A 23,411-nucleotide genomic window follows, 5' to 3' on the forward strand; every position below is an offset into this window, starting at 1 on the left:
TTGACGCTCGATGGGCCGTCCTTCGAGTATTCTGCCATGGGCAGTTTGTTGATGTTAATTCTATCCTCGCAAAGGCTAAATTTATTATAAATCACTCAGAACAGTTTGAAGCTAAATCTCACACTCAGGAAAAAAATAAATAAAAAATAACAAAGAACGCTTGGGTTTTAAGGGGGTAATTTCCAGCCACTTTACACTTGTGCACTCCCAAGGGGAAATATTATGCTTTCTATTTGACTGCTTTATTAACATGTAGTTACATAGCAAGGCTTTTAGCCATACATCACGTAATTGGTAATTTCAACATCGTGTAGAACTGTTTTTTACAAAGGTACCGCAGTAATTGAATGTGACGATTTTGTCTTTTTTAGACCAACAAAGTGAATTTGAAGGAAAACGGCAAAAAAGCAAAACGGATAAGCCCCGTGAAGACGCTCAAGTTTTTCAAAAATGTGGAACTCACTTTTAGGAGTCAAAGATATTTAATCAACTGCGCCACAGTATTCGGATAATTGATTTTTTTTCAATCTTGAACACCAATTGGCAGAAAAAGACGTCCAATCATTTTCAACTAGGGTTCCAAAAATTGATTGGACGTCCAGTCACTAAACTCAACAAAAAAAATCTCTGTGGATAATATACATGGGCCACATTTATTTGAACTCATGTTTTTTCAGTTTATTACAATAATGAATTTTTAAAGGCTATTTTCCTTCATTTTATTTCATCAAGAAATATTTTTTATATATTTTTTTCAATTTGCATTTTATTTAAATATAGTTCCCTACCAATATGGATCGTTCATTTGATTAATGACATTTTCTTTCAATCATTTTTTATTTGTGTTTGGGCTGCATATTTGTGAATAAGTGAAATTGAGGAGGGGAATAAAATAAAAAAACATAATCATGCATAAAGAAGGTAAAAAAAAATCTTAATCACTGAGAAGAAATGAAAAAACATTTTTTTTTCATTTTTAGTTTAAGCATATGATCCAAGCTCTATATTTCTACAAAACAGCTTGTATGGCTAAATAATGACCCTAAACATTCTGCTCAAAGCAATTGGATGCATTTTTAAAAGGAAAATAAATACAACATTATTTGATAGCCAAGTCATGTTGCCATTTTAGTTTTTTCGCCAGATGGCGGCAAGAGCCCGTTACAGAGCCGAAAGCCGTCCATTTTGTAGTACATTTTAGATTTTTACGTGCGCCCTATATGTGTGTGTAAAAATATGTGCCATGTGGCATTGTACCATTTTTAATCGCTTAATAAGGGGAATTCTAAACAAAATAACATATAAGGGGGATTTCGTAAATTGGATCTTTTTCGTATCTCGTCACTCATTTGCATATAAAAAAAAATTGTAACCTGAAACATTCGTACCTAGCGACATTCGTAAGTAGAGGTATGACAGTATTAGGTTAATATTTAGGATTTTTTTTTAGCTTTTCCCAGATTTTCTACGTAATAATAGGAATCTGAAATGGTATATTCCATATATAGCTTGTTTTTTTAGTACAGTTTTAACAGTACAGTACACAAAACACAAACTAAGATAGTTATACACAGTTTAATGCTGCCATTTTTGTTTTCTGCTCCGTACTCTCTGTAAAACCTCCTTCTGTCAGACTTCTTATTACCAGAAAGCCAGTCCATAAAACTCCACGGTTGCACAGAATAAGCAGTTTGAGCCAAAATGTCCGTATGCGGACACGAAAATTGAACAGTATCCAAGCAATGTTATTCTAGCGGCTCCTCCCAATCCAAATTCAATGGCCGTCTTACGAGAGTCGTGTCGCCGAGTGAAAAAGCAGCAGGTTCGCTCAACGAAACGACAGCTCTCGCCATTGGCGGCTTCTAATTAAGGCACGCTAATTATGAGTGATGGATGGAGCGCTTTGTGAGGCCGTGGCTAAATAAATAATGAATACATAATCACAGCGCTTAAACAAGCCACTTGAGCTTAAAGCGTCAGAGCCGCCGCCCCCTCCCCTTGGTGGCGACGAGTTGCGGCTTTGAAATATTCACGAGCCGGGCGTCAGGTGGGAGGTGGCAACGGGGACGTTTTCATCTGTCGCGACACGTGATGTGAAAAGTGAACACAATATATGATTCCCTTTCGACAAACCGCCCTTCTAATCTTCACGTCGTCTCGGGATCGACCATTCTCATGCAAATGGCGTCCCCCGGGGCAACTGTTTGTGGCATTTTGATGCTAGCCTGCGCGTGGTTTTCCTCAAGGCCTCCAAGACTCATTAACACGGTTGCAAACGCCTCTTACTTTTAACATCTTATTAGCTTCTTTGCCCTTCCTCTTTCATCTCGACCTCATATTACCCGTTTACTAGACTAGACAGTCGCCTACGTGCGAGTTATTTATTTCTAAAGAGGATGAAAACATCTGCAGAAGAAACCTTGAGAGACTTCACCTTGCTCGACCCAAATTTGTGTTAGCTATGGTGGACGCTAACTTGTGGACAAGCAGTGTTTTTTAAACAGTAGACAAATCCTTGACTTCTTTTTAGCTTCTTTGCACAAATTTGTGCTAACTATAGTAGTAGCTAACTTGTGGACAGGCAGTGGTTTTCAAATGATAAAAACATCTGCCATCTTATTAGCTTCTTTGCCCAAATTTGTGCTAGCTGTGGTGGTTAGCTAACTTGTGGACAAGCAACGCTTCTCAGACAGCAAACAAATCTTTGACATCTTTTTAGCCTCTTTGCACAAATTTGTGCTAGCTGTGGTGGTTAGCTACCTTGTGGACAAGCAACGCTTCTCAGACGGCAAACAAATCTGACATCTGTTTAGCTTCTTTGCACAAATTTGTGCTAGCTATAGCGGTAGCTAACTTGTGGACAGGCAGCACTTTTCAACTCTATTAAAAGTTGTTCCGAATTCACCTTTATTTCCCCATGAAAGATCAAAACAAGAGAATTAGACATTATGCAGTTAACCAAAGCAAAGGAGTAGCCTTATGAATGTCTGCAGAATGCTAACTCCCAATACTAAAGGTTAGACGCTTTTGCAGAACTAGCATTGATGTCGTGAAAAACCTTTAAAAAAGCGGTTTGAACTCAGCAGGTACGAACACATGCAGAGGGAGCAGTCGCAAAAAATAAAATATCTTTTGATTTCAGCACACGGGTCACTCTGGGTCGCTTAAATCCTTATGAAAACCGAAGAGTTCACCTGAAGACGAGTTCAACTAAAGTCTGACAAAGCTCGAGAGCGAGTAGGCTAAACACAGCTCCGTCAAATCAAAAAGCTGTCGTTGACATATATGGCGACCTCTGCCATCCCCTTTCAAAAAGCCGCTGATTAAAGGCGTCAGAGACGAGAGAGGCAAACTAAGGACAGCGCTTTCAAGCTGCAATTTTAACACTGAACTTGGACGATTGAAAAAAAAAGCACCTTGAAAAGTGCCTTGGCCATAAAGCGGAGTCTACTTCAAGTTTTTACGAGCTCCTCCAGGCCACTTATCTTGATGAAGCGGAGCAAATCTAGAGCTTGTAATGCCGTTGTAAAATTCCAGTCATTCAAGATAAATGCTGACTTTGTGTTTCTCTTTCAATGTTTTGATTTAAAGACCGCATAACATCAATTCTATATTTTTTGTTTTCTTATCTTTTTTAAAGCCATTACCCATGTTCCAAAAAATTGCAGACAATTGTTGCGCTTTTTAAAAACTGCTTGTTTAGAACCAAAAGACAATTGTTGCGCTTTTAAAAAACTGCTTGTTTACAACCAAAAGACAATTGTTGCGCTTTTTAAAAACTGCTTGTTTACAACCAAAAGACAATTGTTGCGCTTTTTAAAAACTGCTTGTTTACAACCAAAAGACAATTGTTGCACGTTTTAAAAACTGCTTGTTTACAACCAAAAGACAATTGTTGCGCAATTACGAAAAATCTCTTTTGGAAAAATGGGTGTCTTATGGGAGAAATTCAATCACTCCTCTATTAGGATCCGACAGACGTTTCTGGCCATGATAAAAAAATTCAACTCTCTACGTTGCACGGTTTGGACAAACGTAGCGAGAGAATCTTAACATACACACTCACACACCCATAAATCACACTTAATAAGGATTATAGATAAAGTCTCACACTCGATGACATCTTGTCTGTCAGCCACACACACGAGACCCACACAAAATGGTATCAAACAATCACACAAGAGCCTTTGCAAGTCGAAAGCCTGGACGTCCTCAAGACATAATTTGACGGACAAAAGACACAGTACCGCATAACAATTGGAAACTGCTCCGAGGCCAGCATTTTATTTTTGTAGTCGAGTGTCTAATTTATGACGACGGGCCCCTTCAGTCTGCCGTGGTCTCTGGGGAGGCCTCTAAAAGCTGTCCCGCTATTGAAAAGAAGAAGAAGAAAAAGGCTTGGGATGGACTTGGACTTTGAGTGAAAGCTTTTCCATGTTCATCCAGCCGGCGCCACCCTTCCTGCCAGCTGCACCCGAAGGTGGGAGGAAACTGGCCTGACCCCCGACCCGCCACGCGCCACAATTCCCATTCTGTCACTTTGCGAACATCTCCGTCTACTCCGTTCCGCTTCAGCTCTTCTCGCGGTCGTTATTTTCAACTCTCACTCTTAGCTCGGCTCTCCATTTTTTGACTCCAAGAAACTTCCTTTCCCGGAGCACACTAACTACTCTTCAGTTATGCGTCATAAAGTCAGATCATGTTCTTCACGGATTTCAATTTGTCCGGTTATATGACGACAAAAAAAAACCCCAATAAACAAGTCCCAAGCATGAAAGCAATTATTTATCATTATTATCTATAATCCTTGTAAAAAGCGTGATTTATGGGTGTGAGTGTGTGTATGTTAAGATTCTCTCGCTACGTTTGTCCAAACCGTGCAACGTAGAGAGTTAAATTTTTTTATGGTGGCCAGACACGGATGTTGGATCCTAATAGACGCATTTCTTCACCTTCTCTTGTGTAAACTCAAACTTTTATTTGTTAAACACCCATTTTTCAAAAGAGATTTTTCTTAATGGCGCAACAATTTTCTTTTGGTTCTAAACAAGTAGTTTTTAAAAAGCGCAACAATTGTTTGCAATTTTTTTCCAACATGGGTAATGGCTTTAAAAAAGATTTTAAAAAATAAAAATTATAGAATTTATGTTACGCGGTGTAACGTAGAGAGTTGAATTTTTTTATGTTGGTGAAAAACTGCTGTCGGATCCTAATAGACGAGTGATTGCATTTCTTTAAGTGTGTAAAAAGATATTTTTTTAAATAGCGCAACAATTGTCTTTTGGTTCTAAACAAGCAGGCTTGTTATTATAATAACAACTTTTCTCATTTCAAGTAGGAGCGCCAGATTGAAAACGTTAATATTTTTTACTCTGATGGACCGGAACTAGGTAGCCCTCGCACCTGTACCGGTCCACGGACCGGGGGTTGGGGACCACTGATTTCGACTGTTCAACCAGCTAGCCTAGCATGCATGCTTTTGGAATGTGGGCGGAAACTGGAGTACCTGGAGAAAACCCACGCAAGCCCTGGGAGAACATGCAAACTCCACACAGGTTGACCGACCTGGATTCGAACCCAGGAGCCCAGAACTGCAAGCCCGAAGTGCTAACCACTCAACCACCGTACCGAACCTCGACATGAATACTTAGATTTTAAATACAGGCAGAACAGCAAAAGGTGGACCGACCTGGATTCGAACCCAGGAGCCCTGAACTGCGAGCCCGAAGCGCTAACCACTCATCCACCATACCGAACCTCGACATGAATATTTTAAATACAGGTAGAACAGCAACTTTCCTATTTCAAAGTTGGACGTCGCCGCCAGGAAAAAGCTTCCCCCACAATTCCCTGCCGGGGTTATCAGGCGTTTCTCTGCGGAAATGGAAATTGGGCGAGTGGAAGGGAAGGCGACCGGTCGCAGCAGTAATGACTTGTGCACAAAATGTTGCGGAGCAACCCTGTCAGTCAAGGCACGGCCACAGAGGAGAGCAAGAAAGGAAATCTTTAACTTTGCCAGGAAAGGATAAGGTGGACAAAGTGTGACGCGGGGTGTCGGAGACGATCAGAGGACCAGATAAGAAGCGAGCGTGCTATAAAACGGCAAAAAATTCTTAAGCGCCGGGTTCAGGAAAGGTAACGACGATGTTTTTACCTTCGGCTTGACAGTGACGGACAGCTGAGGTAGAAAGGGAACATTTTAAAATGACATCAAAATTTGTAAAAAGAAAATGGAAAAAATAAAGGTAACTTTTAAACCATGTAAAAATGGTCAATCAGTCAATTAATTGTGTGGTCAAGACATGTCGCTAACCGCTAGCTAACATTACAAAAAATTTAAAGAAGTCCAATTTTACGTCATTTTTGCACTCAGTTTCCATCAAAAAGCAAACGGCGCCGCTTTTGTAGTTGCGTTCACCCCGACACGGGCCGGAAATAAAACAATTAGCATATTTTTAACCACGGCTGCGGTTTAAAATTAGCCCATGATGAGATCATGCATCCTTTTATTCTGGAGGTGTGTGCACAATTTGTATTTTTTTCATTATTTTTCCTTTCCTCTCTTCCCGCTGCTTTCCCGAATAAACGCGAGTCACTTTTTAAATCGTCGGCACATTTGATCAACACTTAATCTGCTGCAAAAAATTCTATTAAAAGCCTGGGAGCTCATTAGCCAATGGATCTTAATGCCATTAGCTGTGGGGCGGCGGGCCAGACCGGTGGGGGGTGGGGTTGGGGGCGGGGCATCACGCCGGGGAAGGTCGCGTGCCACACGCTGCCATTATTATAATGAGTTGGGGCATCAGGCATGGTGAACAGTTATTAGAACGGAAAAAAAAAGCAGAATTGCAGACAGATTTAATCAGCGCAAATGTCTGAGCCTGCCGGCTTTGCTTCTCCTGATCTCCCCACCTTTGCTTCTCATGTGGATCCGTTAGTTTAATTAAATGTCGGCCTGCATCGCATTGATCTGTCTGTTTATTTATTTATTTATTTGTTACTTTGTTGCATTCGACCGCAGCTTTGGCGATGTGAAGGGGGTGTTTTTTAAGATTGAGTTTTCTGGGATTGGTTGCCCCTTTGTGCCCTGTCTGGTTTTTGTAGTTCGTTGGGATAGGCTCTAGCACCCCCACCCCCCCTTGTGAGTATAAGCGAATGATTTCCCATCTTGTCCGTTAGGATACGCACCATCTGCGTCGCGACAGCAGAGAGGCGCTTTAATCGATAGATTGAAATTCAGTCAAATGCGAGGCACGTTTTGCTATCAAATTTTGACGGACGGTGACGGTCACCACGCCAGAGCTGTTCCCAACGCCAACGGACAAGCCACTCGGCCGGCGCGAGGGATAACATCGTGTTTGTCTCTCTAACTCGTCACGTCACGTCCTTCCTCCTCAGATATCGACGAGTGCGCGGACGGATTCATGGAGTGCGATAGCAAATCCACTTGTGTCAACTTGCCCGGCTGGTACCACTGCGAGTGCCGCGACGGCTACCATGACAACGGCTTCTTTTCTGCCAACGGAGAGTCGTGCGTCGGTGAGTAGGCCCGATCGCGCAAGGACCGCGTCGCGAGCGCTAGAAATGTGGGATGGATCACATTTCGAGTGCTTGTGGTGAGATCAGATGCATGTGGCGCCCCCTTTCCTTTTCTGGAGTCAATTTCATCACTTTAAATGGGGAAAAAGGTCCAGCTGTCTTTAAAAAAAAGCACTTAATTATATACCGTATTTATTCAAGTAGAGTCGAACCTGTGTATAGCGCGCACCCATAATTTGCGACTAAAAATTGCGATACATTTATTTGGGGCCCGCAGAAGTGATTGTGAAGGCCTTGAGGCAGATTTCTGACCCTGGCAACAAATAATGGCTGAAATGTGATTGGTTAAATGCTTCAATATGAAAACACACATCTGGAAGCAGTGCAACCAGGGGGAAAAGCAATGAAAGGAAGCTAACAGACCATTTGGAATTATTTAATAAGTATTGATGGACAAAATATAATTTAGGATTCAGATATTTCTTAGGCCAGCACAGAAGGCCTTGAAGGCCCTGATGGCCCGCCACTGAAATATCGCCCATGACAGAGTTTTGTTAAACATTCAAGTATGTTCAGTACACACTGACTGGTTCTAAAGGATAAACCGTTCATTTTCCATTTGGGAAATATTTCAAATAATTCACCCAAACCCCAGAAATGGCCGCTTTTAAAGCCCTGTCAGCTGTCAAAACTCAGCACAGCGTTTTTGACGGACATGGAATCGTTTCCTGTAACAACGGCGCTGGCGCCCAGCCACTCGTTGACCCCATCTTGCTTCAGTCACTTTGAGTCCGAGAGGGGGAGATAAAAAAAAAAACCGAAAAACCAGCTGGGTACCTCGGATAAAAGTACAGTCGTACCTCTACTTATGAAATAAATTGGTTCCAAAACTTCTTTCGTAACTTGAATATTTAGTAAGTAGATCACTACTTTATATGTAAATTCCGTAATCCATTCCACGGTCCTGCAAAAACTACCAACTCAACCCTTTAAAAATGATCAGTCTCCCAATTTTGTATGAAAGATGCAAGAAACAGACAAAAAAAATGAAAAAAAATTGTAAGACAAACAAAAAAATTAGAGGGAACATTGGTCATGACGTCTTTCCTTCCACGCAGATATCAACGAGTGCAAGACGGGCAGGAACACGTGCGCCAACGACACGGTTTGCTTCAACCTGGACGGAGGTTACGACTGCCGCTGCCCGCACGGCCACAACTGCACCGGCGACTGCGTCCACGACGACAAGGTCAAGCACAGCGGCCAGATTTGGGTGCTGGACAGCGACCGCTGCTCCGTCTGTTCTTGCCAGGTACGACTTCACTTTTGACCACAGGAGACAAAAATGTCTTTAGTCCGCCTGCGCCGTATCGAAGACGCACTTCAGGTGAAGTACCGATTGGACCGAGGAGGCAAGGAGGCGGGGCGGAGGGTCAAAATGATGACCTTGAGGATTCCTGATTAGGTCTGCTTATTGGAGCGGTGACGTTACGTCTTTTATTGTCTGGGTGTCAAACCGCTGAAGGGGGGACATTGGTCTCTTTGTGAGCAAAGACACGTGAATGATTTGTGGTCCCCCGCCGGGGCAATCAGCGGCAAATGCCAGCGTGTTTCGTCCCTTTCTGTCCTCGGCGCCGAAACAATCGCTGACATTTAAAACAATGTGCGGCGCCAAAAGAACAAAGTTGGTGAATTGCGTTGTAATGCCACCCGCTCGCTTTGAATGGAATGTTCGTCTATGGGTGACAAACTCATGGGGAAAAGTGTACGTCTTACCCACACATTTTATGGTTCCCCTCAATGGCTGCCATTGACAGCGGAAGACTTGCAAGTCTTTTTTTACGGCTTCTGATTTGTTCAAACCCCCTAAATCTTAATATCACCTGTGGCAGTAAAGATTGCTATTTATATATATTTATTCATTTAGCCGCTTATCCTCACAAGGGTCACCAGGGTTGCTGGAGCCTATCCCAGTCGACTTTGGGATACAAGTGAGGGACACCCAGAATTAGTGGCCAGCCAATGGCAGGGCACGAGGAGACAAAGGACAACCAATCATAGCTAGGGTTAGGCAATTTAGAGCATTCCACCAGCTAGCTTAGCATGCTATAAATATATATTTTAAATGTATTTATGTGTATATATACATGTATATGTGTATATATATGCATATATGTGTGTGTATATGCATATGTGCATATATATATATATATATGTGTGTATATGTGTGTATATATGTGTGTGTGTAAATGTGTATATGTGTGTATATATACACACATCTATATATATATATATATGTATATATATGTATGTATATACATGTATATGTGTGTATATGTGTATATATGTGTATATATGTATGTATATATGTATGTATTTATGTATGTATATATGTAAATATGTATATATGTAAATATGTATATATGTATATATGTATATGTATATATGTATATATGTATATATGTATATATATGTATATATGTATATATATGTATATATGTATATATATGTATATATATGTATGTATATGTATGTATATGTATATATATATGTCTATGTATATGTCTATGTATATATGTGTGTGTGTGTATGTATGTATGTTATGTAGGCTAGCTGGTTGAACACTCTAAATTGCCGCTAGGTCTGAGTGTATTTCCGAAAATGAGTGTTTACTTTGCGATGTTACCACGTCTGTCGAAAGTAGAAGCCGGCAAGGTGGGATTAGTGTCGGTTGCGAATGATCAAGCAGCAAATTATTCATTCCACGACAACGGAGCGGCTCCCATCTGAAATGATGACTTGTATTAATTGATTGGAAAGACGGACGGGCTGCCCATCAAAATTAGTCGCGCCGAGCACGCCGTGTAAACATGTTATTGTTCGCCAAGAGGCCAACACAGCTGGATATCCCGAGCGCAAAATGCGGCGCCAAGGTCGAACGTCACCGAGATGTCAAGAATGAGCCGACGTGTAACAGATGGGGCGGGAGTTGTGTGGAAATGCGGGTGGGAGGTTTTTAATGTTGTTTTTTGGGGGGTTATTTATTTTTCAATCTGCTCCAGCTTGTCCAAATTTGATGTCATCTTTTACGTTTGCTCTGTTATTTTGTCATGGCGCAGGCCGGCCGAGTGATGTGTCGCAGGATGGTGTGCGATTGCGACAACCCCAACGCCGACCTGTTCTGCTGCCCCGAGTGCGACCCGCATCTGAGCAGCCGTTGTCTGCACCAAAACGGAGCGCTGACATTGGGCAGCGGCGACACCTGGGTGGAGAACTGCCAGCAGTGCCAGTGCCTGGTGAGTGACGGATAGCGTACCCTTCCACGCCGTTGTGCGATTTTGTGCTCCGACGGTACAAAAAGTGACTAAAGTCAATAGCAGCCAATTAGTCTTGATTAGCTCCTCCTCCTAGGTGCAGAACTTGAGTATGGCGAAACTGTCCTTGAGTCTGTTTGTCTTGGCTGTTATGGCTCTGTAGCGCCTTCCAGAGGGCAGCAGCTTAAAGTGGTGGAATGCGTATTGTCTTTATGATGCTCTCTGCCCTTCTAAGGCACCGGGATTTGTAGATGCTGGACAGGGTAGGTAGGGGCAGTTGATGATCTTTTGGACTGTGTTAATCATTCCTGTCTGCTTCAGTGCACTTTGAGTGAGACAATCCAATGAATATGAACCTGTTTGTTGGGAATGGATCCAATTTTGCAAAAAAAAAAGCATCTTTTGAGGACTCTTTGAAGACAAACATTCACTGCTAAAAGACCCCTATTGTTTGCCGGCGTTAGGAAAAAAGGTCTCTAGCCCCGTGTGCTACGCTAACGGTACGCATTGACACGAGCGGGGAAGAAAGACGCCGTCGCCTAGCGCTTCTAGAAAAGACACGCCGCTGCGAGCTCCGGCTCCCGCGGAGGCGTCAAAGAAAGAGAGCCCAAATACCTCCGCGCCAACCGCGGCTGGCCTCAGCGGGGCAAACGGGTAGGCCCCCCTACCCCCCACGCGTCGGCGTTCTTTGCGAGCGAAAAGACTCGCCGGTGTGGGGGCGCGGACGGCGAGGAATTGACCCATGATCAAAACGCGTCCCGCTGCGTGGATCTAGCGGTGCCGTCATGAAAAGAGCGCGTTGGAAAACGGCTGGCGAAAACTTAACTTTGCTCCCAAGAGCCTCGCCTCTAGCCCGAAGTCAACTGGGATAGGCTCCGGCACCCCCCGCGACCCTAGTCAGGATAAAGTGGTTCAGAAAATGAGATGAGGTGAGATAATAATAAGTTTTAGTTGGCATTGTTATAACAACGAACCTCCCCTTTGCAGCAGGGGCAGGTGGACTGCTGGCCTCTTCCGTGCCCGCCGACGGACTGCGAGTTCACGGCGGTGGGCGAGGGCGAGTGCTGCCCGCGCTGCGTGGGCGACCCGTGCCAGGCCGACGCCGTCCGCAACGACATCACCAAGACGTGCGCCGACGAGCACGGCGTGTCGCGCTTCAGCGGCTCCTCCTGGGTCAAACGCGGCACCGAGTGCACCCTGTGCCAGTGCAAGGTGACACACCCACCATTGCACGCACCCACCCGAAAAGGAACAACATTCGCGGATACAAGATTGCACGCATTTAAGTAGGACTCGTCGCGCGATTTAAACCAAACAAGACAAAAAACAACTTGACAATCAATTCATAGTCATGTTAATGGACACAGATATGCAAATATTTAAGGTTGTAGCCGAGGGCTAATTTCCATCTTCAGTCCCTTGTGCAGGTTGAAGGTAAACGAGGACCTAGATTAGATTAGATTAGATTAGTTGAGATGAGATGAGATTAGTTGAGATGAGATCAGATGTGATTACTTGAGATGAGATGAGTTTAGTTGAGATGAGATTAGTTGAGATGAGATGAGATTAGATTAGCTGAGACGAGATTAGTTTAGTTGAGATGAGATTAGTTGATGATATGAGATTAGTTGAGATGAGATTAGATGAGATTAGTTGAGATTAGATGAGATTAGTTGAGATGAGATTAGATAAGATTAGATAACTTTATTCATCCCGTATTCGGGAAATTTTATGGTCAGGGTGAGTATACAGACACAGTAAAAGACATATTAGATGTAAATAAATAGACAAAATAAATCATTAAATAAATATATAAATAAATGAACGTGTTGCTGATATATATATATATATATATATATATATATATATATATATATATATATATATATATATATATATATATCAGCAACACGTTCATTTATTTATATATTTATTTAATGATTTATTTTGTCTTTTTTTAAATGTATTTATTTATTACCTATTTATTTACATCTAAAATGTCTTTTACTGTGTCTGTATTCTCACCCTGACAATAAAATTTCCCGAATACGGGATGAATAAAGTTATCTAATGTGTGTGTGTGTGTGTGTATATATATATATATATATATATATATATATACATATATATACATACATACATACGTACGTATGTGTACATACGTATGTACGTATGTGTATATATATATATGTACGTATGTGTATGTATGTGTGTGTGTGTATATATATATATATGTATGTATGTACGTACGTACATACATACATACATATACAATACACATACATATATATACACATACGTACATACATATGGTTGGTATTAATATTCAGCCATTTCTTTTGTTAGAGTCTGACAGTTAATGGGAAGAAGGATGTCTACACACAGTAGCACAGTTTCAGACAGTATTGTGATGGCAATTTTGTCCGTCTAACAGCCAGTCTTTAAGATGAGTTGTGAAGTCGTGAAACAAGATGTGAAACGGCTGCCATTTCTGTGAACTCCAACCGTTGTAAATAGACGCGCGACATTGTGTTTTGTTGGTTCCAAGACACGCTTGACCGACCAAGGTGTCCTTTTTCCCGTCTTTGTGTTTTGACAGAATGGACACACCTGTTGCTCAGTGGACCCCATGTGCCTCTAGTGGCTTTGGAAAGGCACCTGTACAGCATTCTTTCTCCATGTAAAATAAAAAAAGAATCCGGGAAAAGAAGCAGGGGGGAAAAAAAAAGGAAAAACACACTAACATACACACCCACCCACCCACACCGCCACATTTTGAATGTCTCCACGCTGACGTCGTCTAGCTTGTTTTTTAGAGCGGCCGGCTGGAGGCGGGAAATTGATTGTTATTGTTTCATCGTAAATGCCAGCAGGTTTGGTGCGATCATAAAAAAAAAAAATAATAATAATAAAGAGAAAACTAACAGTCGTCTTTCTACTAAAACGTGTAGGACAACTAACATGATGATGATGATGATGATGAGGGCCTTCACTCTTTGTTCCGAGCATCCACACAAATCTTGTAATATAGAAATATTAACTGGCATGACTGTGCTTGATGTCCAAACATTTTTTTCTTAAATGCTAACACTCGTTTAGCCACTTAGCGGTCGTCTGTATCACGTGGTGTTTTGTAGCTTTTTATCGCCCTTTTCTTTGGGTATTTATTTATTTATTTGTCTTTCTTTCCCAGCTTGTTAGTGCGTGATAGTGAAATAAAGTATTTCCATTAATCTTGTCTTTTATCTTTTTCTTTTGGATTTCACAGGAAAAATTACTCATTCTGAAATTGGCTGAGCGGTTAGCGCAGGGTCGAGGGTTCGATCCCAGGTGGGCTTGCATGTTCTCCCTGGGCTTGCATGGGTTTTCTCTGGGTGCTCCGGTTTCCTCTCACATCTCCAAAACATGCATGCTAGGCTAATTGTATGATAATATGCTTAACTCTAGCTACGGTTGGTCGTCCTTCCTCTCCTTGTGCTTTGAGATTGGTTCTCCACCCATTCAGGACAACTTCAAAGCAAGCAAGCAAACTGGGAACGAACATTTTCAGCACTAAATGGAATAAAAACATATGCCAGAAATACGACAGGATAGGCTCGACTTTCAGCATTAGCTTTGATGGCGATAGAAAAGAAGGAAAGAAAGGAGGATGGATTTGTGTACAGGTAAAAAGGATTTTTGGTGAGTAAAATATGGCTATATTCCTAAATAATATTTCAATTGTATGAGGTTATTATTGATTATTTTTTATGTGTCGCAGCTGTAGCTGCAGTAGAGGTTTTATAGCCATAAAATAGTTTTAGCTGAAGGCGTCACTAGGAAATGCACGGACCGCCACTGCTAAAATGTCTACATACTATGTTTTGATTTAGGTATACGCCCTCTAGTGGCTCCTGGACTTATTGTGATGACATTATTTGTTTTTTTTAGGTTTTTTTAAGAAAGCTGATGACGTCGATCACATACCTGATTTTTTTTGGGCTACAACTTCAAAAGTTATGTGGATCTGAGTGAGTTTTTATTCTTTATTTGGGTAAACGGGATTCTCTCTTTTCATTGGTGCATCCAAATCCTTGAAAATGCTCCTTTAAAGCACTTTTTTGTAAATATATCTCCTTCAAAAATATGATGAAAGTGCTTTTACAGCACACAAGTCAATATTTAATCAGCCGCGTTGGCATTCCTCGAAAGGCGTAAGCGTTTTTTTATCCATCGATTGGTTAATTGTTGACTTCTTTTTCAAGAATACGCAAAGTGTGTCGTCATTTGGATGAATGCAAAGGCAAATTCTATTATTGCACTCGTGTCTGTGAGTAATACGTTTGTGATTCAATTAGACGCTTTTCTTTGGGAGGTCGTGACAAATGGATTCAAATTTGAATTTCGCTCACAGCTGAAATGGGAGAAAAATTGAAATGGAGTCACAAGGCGATGTTTGACAAAGCGACTAAATACTTTTTTCCAAGGACAATTTTTAATGGAAATAAATGGGCGCCGCCAAACCAGGGAACAAAGAGAGGACACTCGCGTCTCCGTTTTGCGACAGTAAAAAAAAAAAGGAAAAGCAAAGTAAGAAATGATTTGATCAATGATATTTTCAGATGGAATAAATACAGGAGAAATGATTAAGAAAATACGTTTGCTTAAGTTGTAATTGAGCAATGTTAACTAGATCAAAATATTCCCTGTACAGTTTCTCAATAGCATTAGGAAGACCATCTCATGTGAAAAATGACATTTCTTTCCACACGTATAGTATTTTAGTTTTGGATAATGGTAAAAACTAATAATTAAGGGAGGGTGCGTGAAATGTCAATATTTGGCCAGAACAAATCAGCTCATAAATTGGACATCTTTAAGTATTGTTTTTTTCATTTTCCATGCCGCTTGTCTTCAGACTGTCAAACAAAAACAAAAAAAGATTGAAAAAGATGAAAAGAAATTTTCAAGGTTTCCAATGACCCTGACCATCCACCTTTTGATCGCTGCCGACGTCCCTGTCAAATTGGATTGGACCTCTAGGCCAATGAAACGTGATCCTTTCATGCCAGTCACCGTTAATGGCGATGAATGAGCTAACATTTTAAAATGGTTCACTCGTCAGGTTAAGAAGGTTAATTGCATCATCACATAAGAATAAAATCCATTCATTTTTTGAACTGCTTTATCCTCACTAGGGTCGCAGGGGGGTGCTGGAGCCTATCCCAGCTGACTTATCGCAGGGAACGAGGAGACAAAGGACAACCAATCATAGCTAGGGGCGATGTTGCATTCAATTAGCCTAGCATGTATGTTTTTGGAATGTGGGAGGAAACCGGAGTACCCGGAGAAAACCCGCGCAGGCCCAGGGAGAACATTTGGACTCCACACAGGTGGACCGACCTGGATTTGAACCCAGGACCCCAGAGCTTCTGGGCCGCTTAAGAATAATTTAAATAAATAAATATATAGTTCGGCCTTCACTGTGTGGAAACTTGTATGTTATCCCGGGCTTGTGTGGGTTTTCTCCGGGTACTCCGGTTTCTTCCCACATCCCAAAAACACACATGCTAGGCTAATTGGATGCTACATTGCCTAACCCAGGGGTGTCAGACTCGGGTTGGTTTGCGGGCCGCTTTAACGTCAACTCAATTTCTCTTTGGTAAAATGCTAGGTTTCCCTTTGGATTGTCACTCATTGGCAACAACCGGGTTAAGTCGCCATGATTGTAAAAAAAGATAAAGGCACGTGTTTTGATGTGCTACGACGACCCGCGGCCAGTTCAAGAAATAGGTCTTCGTTTAAGGCACCGAATACGGAAAATTCCCCAAATCTTTGTGGCCAAGTGGAGTTTGAAAAGATCCACCGCCAAAAAATTTGGGTTCAAAACCTGCAGTGAGAAAATATGCATAGAAATGTAACCCAGTCACGACGAGGGATGGCCGGCGTACAGCGAGACGTCTCTTTCCTCCACGTTGAGCCACGCGACGAACGGCTTATCCGGCCGGACGTTCGTCTTTCGGCGCGGCTCGACGTCAATCGCGGTCGTCCTGGCCGTCGCCGTCTCGTCCGTCGCTGCCGTTTTTCCCGACGGCGACTCCACGTGGGGCATTTCTTCGGGCGTGGTCGCCGTCTGCCGGCTGTACCCGGACGGCGACTTCCTGTTCATCCTCTCGTAGTTCTTGTCTTGGTTTTCCACGGGTGTCGGACCGTCCTCGAACCGCCCCAGAAGCCACACGAAGAAACCGAAGGCGAAGAAGGCCATCAGGCTGGGGACGATGGCCAGACACTTGAGCTGCATGGCGGCGCCCACGAAACGGCTGTACAGGAACATGTCCTCGTGCAAGAACGTGCGGTTGGTGTCCGAGTCCACGTTGGACTTCCGCCACTCGTACGTTAGCGTGCCGCGGTCGAACCGGTCCAGGGTTTCCGGTCTCTCCACCGTGTAGATCTTCTCGCCGGGGCCCACGTATTGACCGTACTCGTAGGGCTGGTAGAAAATCTGGTTCTTCCACATGTTCAGGTCCAAAATCATCACCAAGAAGATGATGCCGTAGTTGAACCATTTACCTGCGAGGAGACACGTGATGAAAATGGGGTTAGTGGGTCGGCTTCACGGTTCTGGGTTAGTGGGTTCCATCCCCGGGTGGACTGTCACTGTATGGAGTTGGCATGTTCTCTCTCGGCCTTGCGTGGGGTTTCTCCGGGTATTCCGGTTTCCTCCCATGTCCCCAAAACATGCACGCTAGGCTAGCTGATGAATTGCCTTTGTCTCATTGTGCCCTGGGATTGGTTGGCCACCAATGACCCTACTTCACGTTTTCTCGATGATCGCGGCCATCTTGGTCTACATCAAGGGTGTCAGACTCGGGTTGGTTCGCAGGCCGCTTTAACGTCAACTTGATTTCACGTGGGCTGGACCATTTTAGATATAATATTTAGATTTTTTTTTTATAAATGGATTAAAAGAACTGGATTAAAAACCTGGAATATTCAGATTTTTATAGATCTAAAACAATTTTTATTTTAGCTTTTTTTTTTTAAATATATTTTTAGATTTTACAAAATGATTTTTGAACTAAAAACACAGAAAAAAATGATTACAAAATTACAATTATTGATTTAAAAGGGGGAAAATCAGGAAATTTAATATACATCTATACTCTTCATTTTAATTTGATCCTCAAACAGAAAGTCGGCACTCATGATTTACTTTCCCGGGCCACACAAAATGATGCGTCGGGCTAGATTTAGCCCCCGGGCCGACACTTTGACACATGTGGTCTACATTAACCGCGATGTTCGATGGATTACTATAGTTAGCTGGGATAGACTCCAGCACCCCCCCTCACGAGCCTATCCCAGCGAAGAGCGGGCAGGAGGGACTTTACGCCCAATCTGGTTGCCAGCCAATCACAGCACCCTTGATTACGGACGCCTCTAGGTACAAAATTTTCAGGTCAGGAAACCCTTTAATGTGCAAATGGCCGCCCCGACATACTAAAAAAAGATCCAAGTTACGAAATTGCCCAAAATGTGAAGGCATCCATTATTTTATTTTGAAATGGTCCCGGTAACATTGCAGCCTGCTTGAAGCCTCCCACAACAACAACAACAACAACAACGAATAATTCCATATGGACTAGCATTGCCAGCTATTTAAATCTAAATTGTTTAGCCTTCATAAAGTTGAAGTTGTTTAGATGTGTTCATACGCACATGTTCATATGCTAACGTTAGCTTCCTCCTTACTCTACTGTACTACTGCATGAATTTTTGTTTACATGCATTTCACTCCATTAATAAAAATGTTTCCCATTTTTTTTGTCTGTTTCTCACATCTTTTATACAAAAGGAGTTGGTAGCTTTTTATGAGGACCATGGAACAAATTTACAGAATTTACATATAAATTACACCTCTACTTACGAAATGTTCAAGTTACGAAAAAAGTTCTGGAACCAATTAATTTTGTAAGTAGAGATACGACTGTATATGAAATGCCGTAAGTAGGCGGCAGTGATTCAGCTGTTGGCCGTCTATTCCGTCTCCTCTTAATAAGATCATTAGATTAGCCCCGCTGACTGATAGCGAGCGGGCAGCGGCTTCCCGCCAGTAAATGGGGCTCGCCGAGGTTTTCTCCTAATGAGCTTAAAGGAAAACCAATCACATCTCGTCCGCCGGGTCTCCTAGATAAGCGTTGCGTCGGGGGCTCCAACGGGAATCGCTCCGTGATTATTTAGTGGGTGGGGTGTCAGACTCGGGTTGGTTCGCGGGCCGCGTTAACGTCAACTCCATTTCATGTGGGCCGGACCATTATAGATATAATATTTTGATTTTTTTAATAAATGGATTAAAAGCCCTGAATATTAAGTTTTTTTATAGATCTAAAACAATGTTTATTTTAGCTTTTTTTAATTATATTTTTAGATTTTACAAAATGATTTTTGAACTAAAAACACAGAAAAAAATGATTAAAAATGACAATTATTGATTTAAAAGGGGGAAAATCAGGAAATTTAATATACATCTATACTCCACTTTAATTTCATCCTAAAACAGAAAGTCGGCACTCATCATTTACTTTCCCGGGCCACACAAAATGATGCGGCGGGCCAGATTTGGCCCCCGGGCCGCCACTTTGACACATGTGATCTAGATCAAGGGTGTCAAACTCGGGTTGGTTCGCGGGCCGCTTTAACGTTAACTTGATTTCACGCCGGCCGGACCATTTTAGATATAATATTTAGATTTTTTAAATTTATAAATGGATTAAAAGCCCTGAATATTCCGTTTTTTAGAGATCTAAAACAATGTTTATTTTAGCTTTTTTTATATCTTTTTAGATTTTACAAAATGATTTTTGAACTAAAAACACAGAAAAATGGATTAAAAATTACAATTATTGATTTAAAAAGGGGATTAAAAGGAAATGTAATATACATCTATACTCTTCATTTTAATTTGATCCTAAAACAGAAAACACATGATTTACTTTCCCGGGCCACACAAAATGATGCGGCGGGCCAGATTTGGCCCCCGGGCCGCCATTTTGACACATGTGATTTAGTGGGAGGGGCCGGGTTTCTCCAGCAGGGCGACCAGCCGATCGAAAACAAAAAAATCAGAAAAATGGAATGTACCTGTTATGTGAATGCGATACTCCTCTTTGATGACATCTTTGCAGAAGGGAAGCCTGATATTGAACTCGGTGGTGGGCAAACCGGGCAGATTTATATCCACATTGCCCATGAAGTGAGGGAACTCCCAGTCCTGCACACAACACAGAATGTGTTATAAAATATATAAATATATTTTTTGTGGCTTAGGAGAACAATGAAAACATTCCTTGGGGGTATTTCCATATTTCAAATTCAAAAATTAATTCATTAAAGCGCAGTTTTGCTGACTTATTACCGAAAAATCAATACTCTCCACTTTACAAAGCTAAAATCCCACATCTTGTATTACAACTTTATCTTATTAAATATACATCAAGAGACTACTAACAACTACTTTTCAGTGGCAAAGGCTATTTTTGATCATTTAATAAATACAATAAATCTTGATATAGACTTGGCGTTCACTCACATGTGGACATCACAATTTTGGCCATAAATATATCACTTATTACTCATTATTAATTTTATTAACCAATCATAGCTATGGTTAGGCACTTTAGCTTCCAATTAGACTAGCATGCATGTTTTTGATATGTGAGAGGAACCTAGAGTACCCGGAAAAAACCCACGCAACACCAGGGAGAACATGCAACTCCACACAATAAGGACCGACCCGGGATCGAACCCAGGCCCCCAAAATTGTGAGGCCAACCCACTATCCACTCATCCGCAATGTCAGATCGTTTATTAATAATCATTATTTTCATAGCTTTTTATTAATGAATAAACACATTCATTTTCCATACCACTTATCCTCACAAGGGTCGCGGGGGGCGCTGCAGTCTATCCCAACCAACTAGGGGACATCTTGAATTGGTGGCCAGCCAATCACAGGGCACGAGGAGACAGGACAACCAATCGTAGCTAAGGACAATTACGAGTTCAACCAGCTACCCTAGCATGAATGTTTTCAGAATGTGGGAGGAACCCGGAGTACCCGGAGAAAACCCAGAACATGCAAACTGCACAGAGGAGGATTGACCTGGTATCGAACCCAGGACCCCAGAACTGTGAGACAAAAGACAACCAATCATAGCTAGGGTTCGGCAATTAAGAGTGTTCAACCAGCTAGCCTAGCATGCATGTTTTCGGAATGTGGGAGGAACCTGGAGTACCCGGAGAAAACCCACGCAAGCCCAGGGAGAACATGCAAACTCCCCACAGGAGGACCGACCCGGGATCGAACCCAGGCCCCCAGAACTGTGTGCCCAACCCACTATCCACTCATCCGCAATGTCAGATCGTTTAATAATCATTTTTATGGCTTTTTATCAATGAATAAACACATTAATTTTCCGTATTGCTTAGCCTCACATGGGTCGCGGGGGGCGCCGCAGTCTATCCCAACCAACTAGGAGACATTTTGAATTGGTGGCCAGCCAATCACAGGAGGAGACAAAGGACAACCAATCATAGCTAGAGTTTGTCAATTAAGAGTGTTCAACCAGCTAGCCTAGCATGCATGTTTTCGGAATGTGGGAGGAACCTGGAGTACCCGGAGAAAACCCACGCAAGCCCAGGGAGAACATGCAAACTCCCCACAGGAGGACCGACCCGGGATCGAACCCAGGCCCCCAGAACTGTGTGCCCAACCCACTATCCACTCATCCGCAATGTCAGATCGTTTAATAATCATTTTTATGGCTTTTTATCAATGAATAAACACATTAATTTTCCGTATTGCTTAGCCTCACATGGGTCGCGGGGGGCGCCGCAGTCTATCCCAACCAACTAGGAGACATTTTGAATTGGTGGCCAGCCAATCACAGGAGAAGACAAAGGACAACCAATCATAGCTAGAGTTTGTCAATTAAGAGTGTTCAACCAGCAAGCCTAGCATGCATGTTTTTGGAATGTGGGAGGAACCCACAGTACCCGGAGAAAACCCACACGAGCCTAGGGAGAACATGCAAACTCCCCACAGGAGGACCGACCTGGAATCGAACCCACTCATCCGCCGGCCGCACCCAAACAAAAATGAATACTCCAAATATTTCACTGGGGATTGTTATGGGTTTCCACCCTGGGCTGCACGTGGATTAGCCAATAGGAAGACAATCTGTATAAATCAGGCCACACTCGGGAGACCTTCAACAACGAGCTCAAGCTAGCGAGCGCCCATGGCGCCACTCCACAATGCTCCCAAAGATATTAATTAAGTCCACCAGTCGCCTAGCGTGTGCCATGCAAAGCGCTAACGAGCGTGGCATTTAAAAGCTCTTCCCACAAAAAAAATCATAATAATAAGTAGTCAATGACAATAGATGACCAAAGTCAACCCACCGAGTTTTTTTTTTGTTTTTTTTTGACCGTGCAGACACACAACACGAAAAAGTGAGTCGGACATTTAGCATGAAATTCGCACCCGCAACATTAGAAGTGTAAAAACGTGGCTCGAAGGCAGGAATCTCAAACACGTCGCTAATTAGCTTGAGAACAACAGCGCAAGTGTTTTCTCAGGGTGGATTAACTTTGGATGAACCGCCGAATGCTCGGCGGGAACGTGGAGATGCGTGTTGGTCAACGCTAGGGGGCGCCGTGGAGGGCGCCGTAAATCAATCACGCCGGGGTCGCCGTTTATTGAAGCGGGACGAGGAATTAATGAGTGGAAAGTGTGAATATTTTGCGTGCTGGCGCTAGAGGCTATGTGAATTAGCATCGACTTTAATCAGGAATGTGTTTGGCTTCTTGGGAGTAATTAATAAAGAGCGTGTCCCCTGTTTGGCCTATGCTTGCTCGTTAAACTTAGTCAAATATGAAGAATGTAGTGTTGAAAGATGGGATTTTTTTATTTATTTAATTTTTTTCTGCATGTTGTCAATGCAATACACAGTTGGAAAAATTCTTTCTCGGTGAACAAATAGAGGCACGGAGGAGGAATATTTATTTTTCATTTGAGAGTCATACATTGATTTATAAGTTCAATTTCAGTTGGGTGACCAAACTTGAAATTCAATTTAGCCAATCTATGACATTTTCCGCAACAGAAAAAAAGTAAAAATGTCATTAATCCACTTCAGCGCCGAACCGACGACATTTTTGCGATACGTTTTCCTGAAGAAAAATAGCACTGCGTGCGAGAAAGAATATAAAATCGGATCCAAAAAGAGAAAAAACACACAAAATTAAACATGCTAGTTTGCGTAACAATCTGGTGAGTGTGTTTAAAAATTCCATTTTACGAATAAAATCTGAAACTTCTATTTCAGGACCCCAGAAAAATAATAACCAATCATAGCTAGGGGCAATTTAGAGCGTTCAACCAGCTAGCCTAGCATGCATGCTTTTGGAATGTGGGAGGAAACTGAAGTACCTGGAGATAACCCATGCAAGCCTGGGAAGAACACAAAAACTCCACATAGAGAAGAGCCATCTGGGATCGAACCCAGGACCTCAGAA

The 23,411-nt window shown here is 42.3% G+C and overlaps 2 protein-coding genes across 2 annotated transcripts in view; one reads left to right on the forward strand and one right to left on the reverse strand.

Annotated features, from left to right (window-relative positions):
- Nucleotides 1-14,086, forward strand: part of nell2a (neural EGFL like 2a) — an 85,214-nt gene extending 71,128 nt beyond the window's left edge. The window contains exons 16-20 of the mRNA XM_077596002.1: nucleotides 7,399-7,539; nucleotides 8,658-8,851; nucleotides 10,659-10,835; nucleotides 11,841-12,065; nucleotides 13,453-14,086. Of these exons, the coding sequence (XP_077452128.1) occupies nucleotides 7,399-7,539; nucleotides 8,658-8,851; nucleotides 10,659-10,835; nucleotides 11,841-12,065; nucleotides 13,453-13,494 (779 nt within the window). The 3' untranslated portion in view covers nucleotides 13,495-14,086. The remainder of the gene's footprint in view (nucleotides 1-7,398; nucleotides 7,540-8,657; nucleotides 8,852-10,658; nucleotides 10,836-11,840; nucleotides 12,066-13,452) is intronic.
- Nucleotides 14,087-16,493: 2,407 nt separating this feature from the next.
- The window catches only part of tmem117 (transmembrane protein 117), a 36,216-nt gene continuing 29,298 nt past the window's right edge, over nucleotides 16,494-23,411 (reverse strand). Inside the window, exons 7-8 of the mRNA XM_077596003.1 lie at nucleotides 19,974-20,103; nucleotides 16,494-17,402 (exon numbers count right to left, since the gene is read on the reverse strand). Of these exons, the coding sequence (XP_077452129.1) occupies nucleotides 16,759-17,402; nucleotides 19,974-20,103 (774 nt within the window). The 3' untranslated portion in view covers nucleotides 16,494-16,758. The remainder of the gene's footprint in view (nucleotides 17,403-19,973; nucleotides 20,104-23,411) is intronic.

This window comes from Stigmatopora argus, chromosome 3, assembly GCF_051989625.1.
Source record: "Stigmatopora argus isolate UIUO_Sarg chromosome 3, RoL_Sarg_1.0, whole genome shotgun sequence".
Classification (NCBI taxonomy): Eukaryota; Metazoa; Chordata; class Actinopteri; order Syngnathiformes; family Syngnathidae; genus Stigmatopora; species Stigmatopora argus.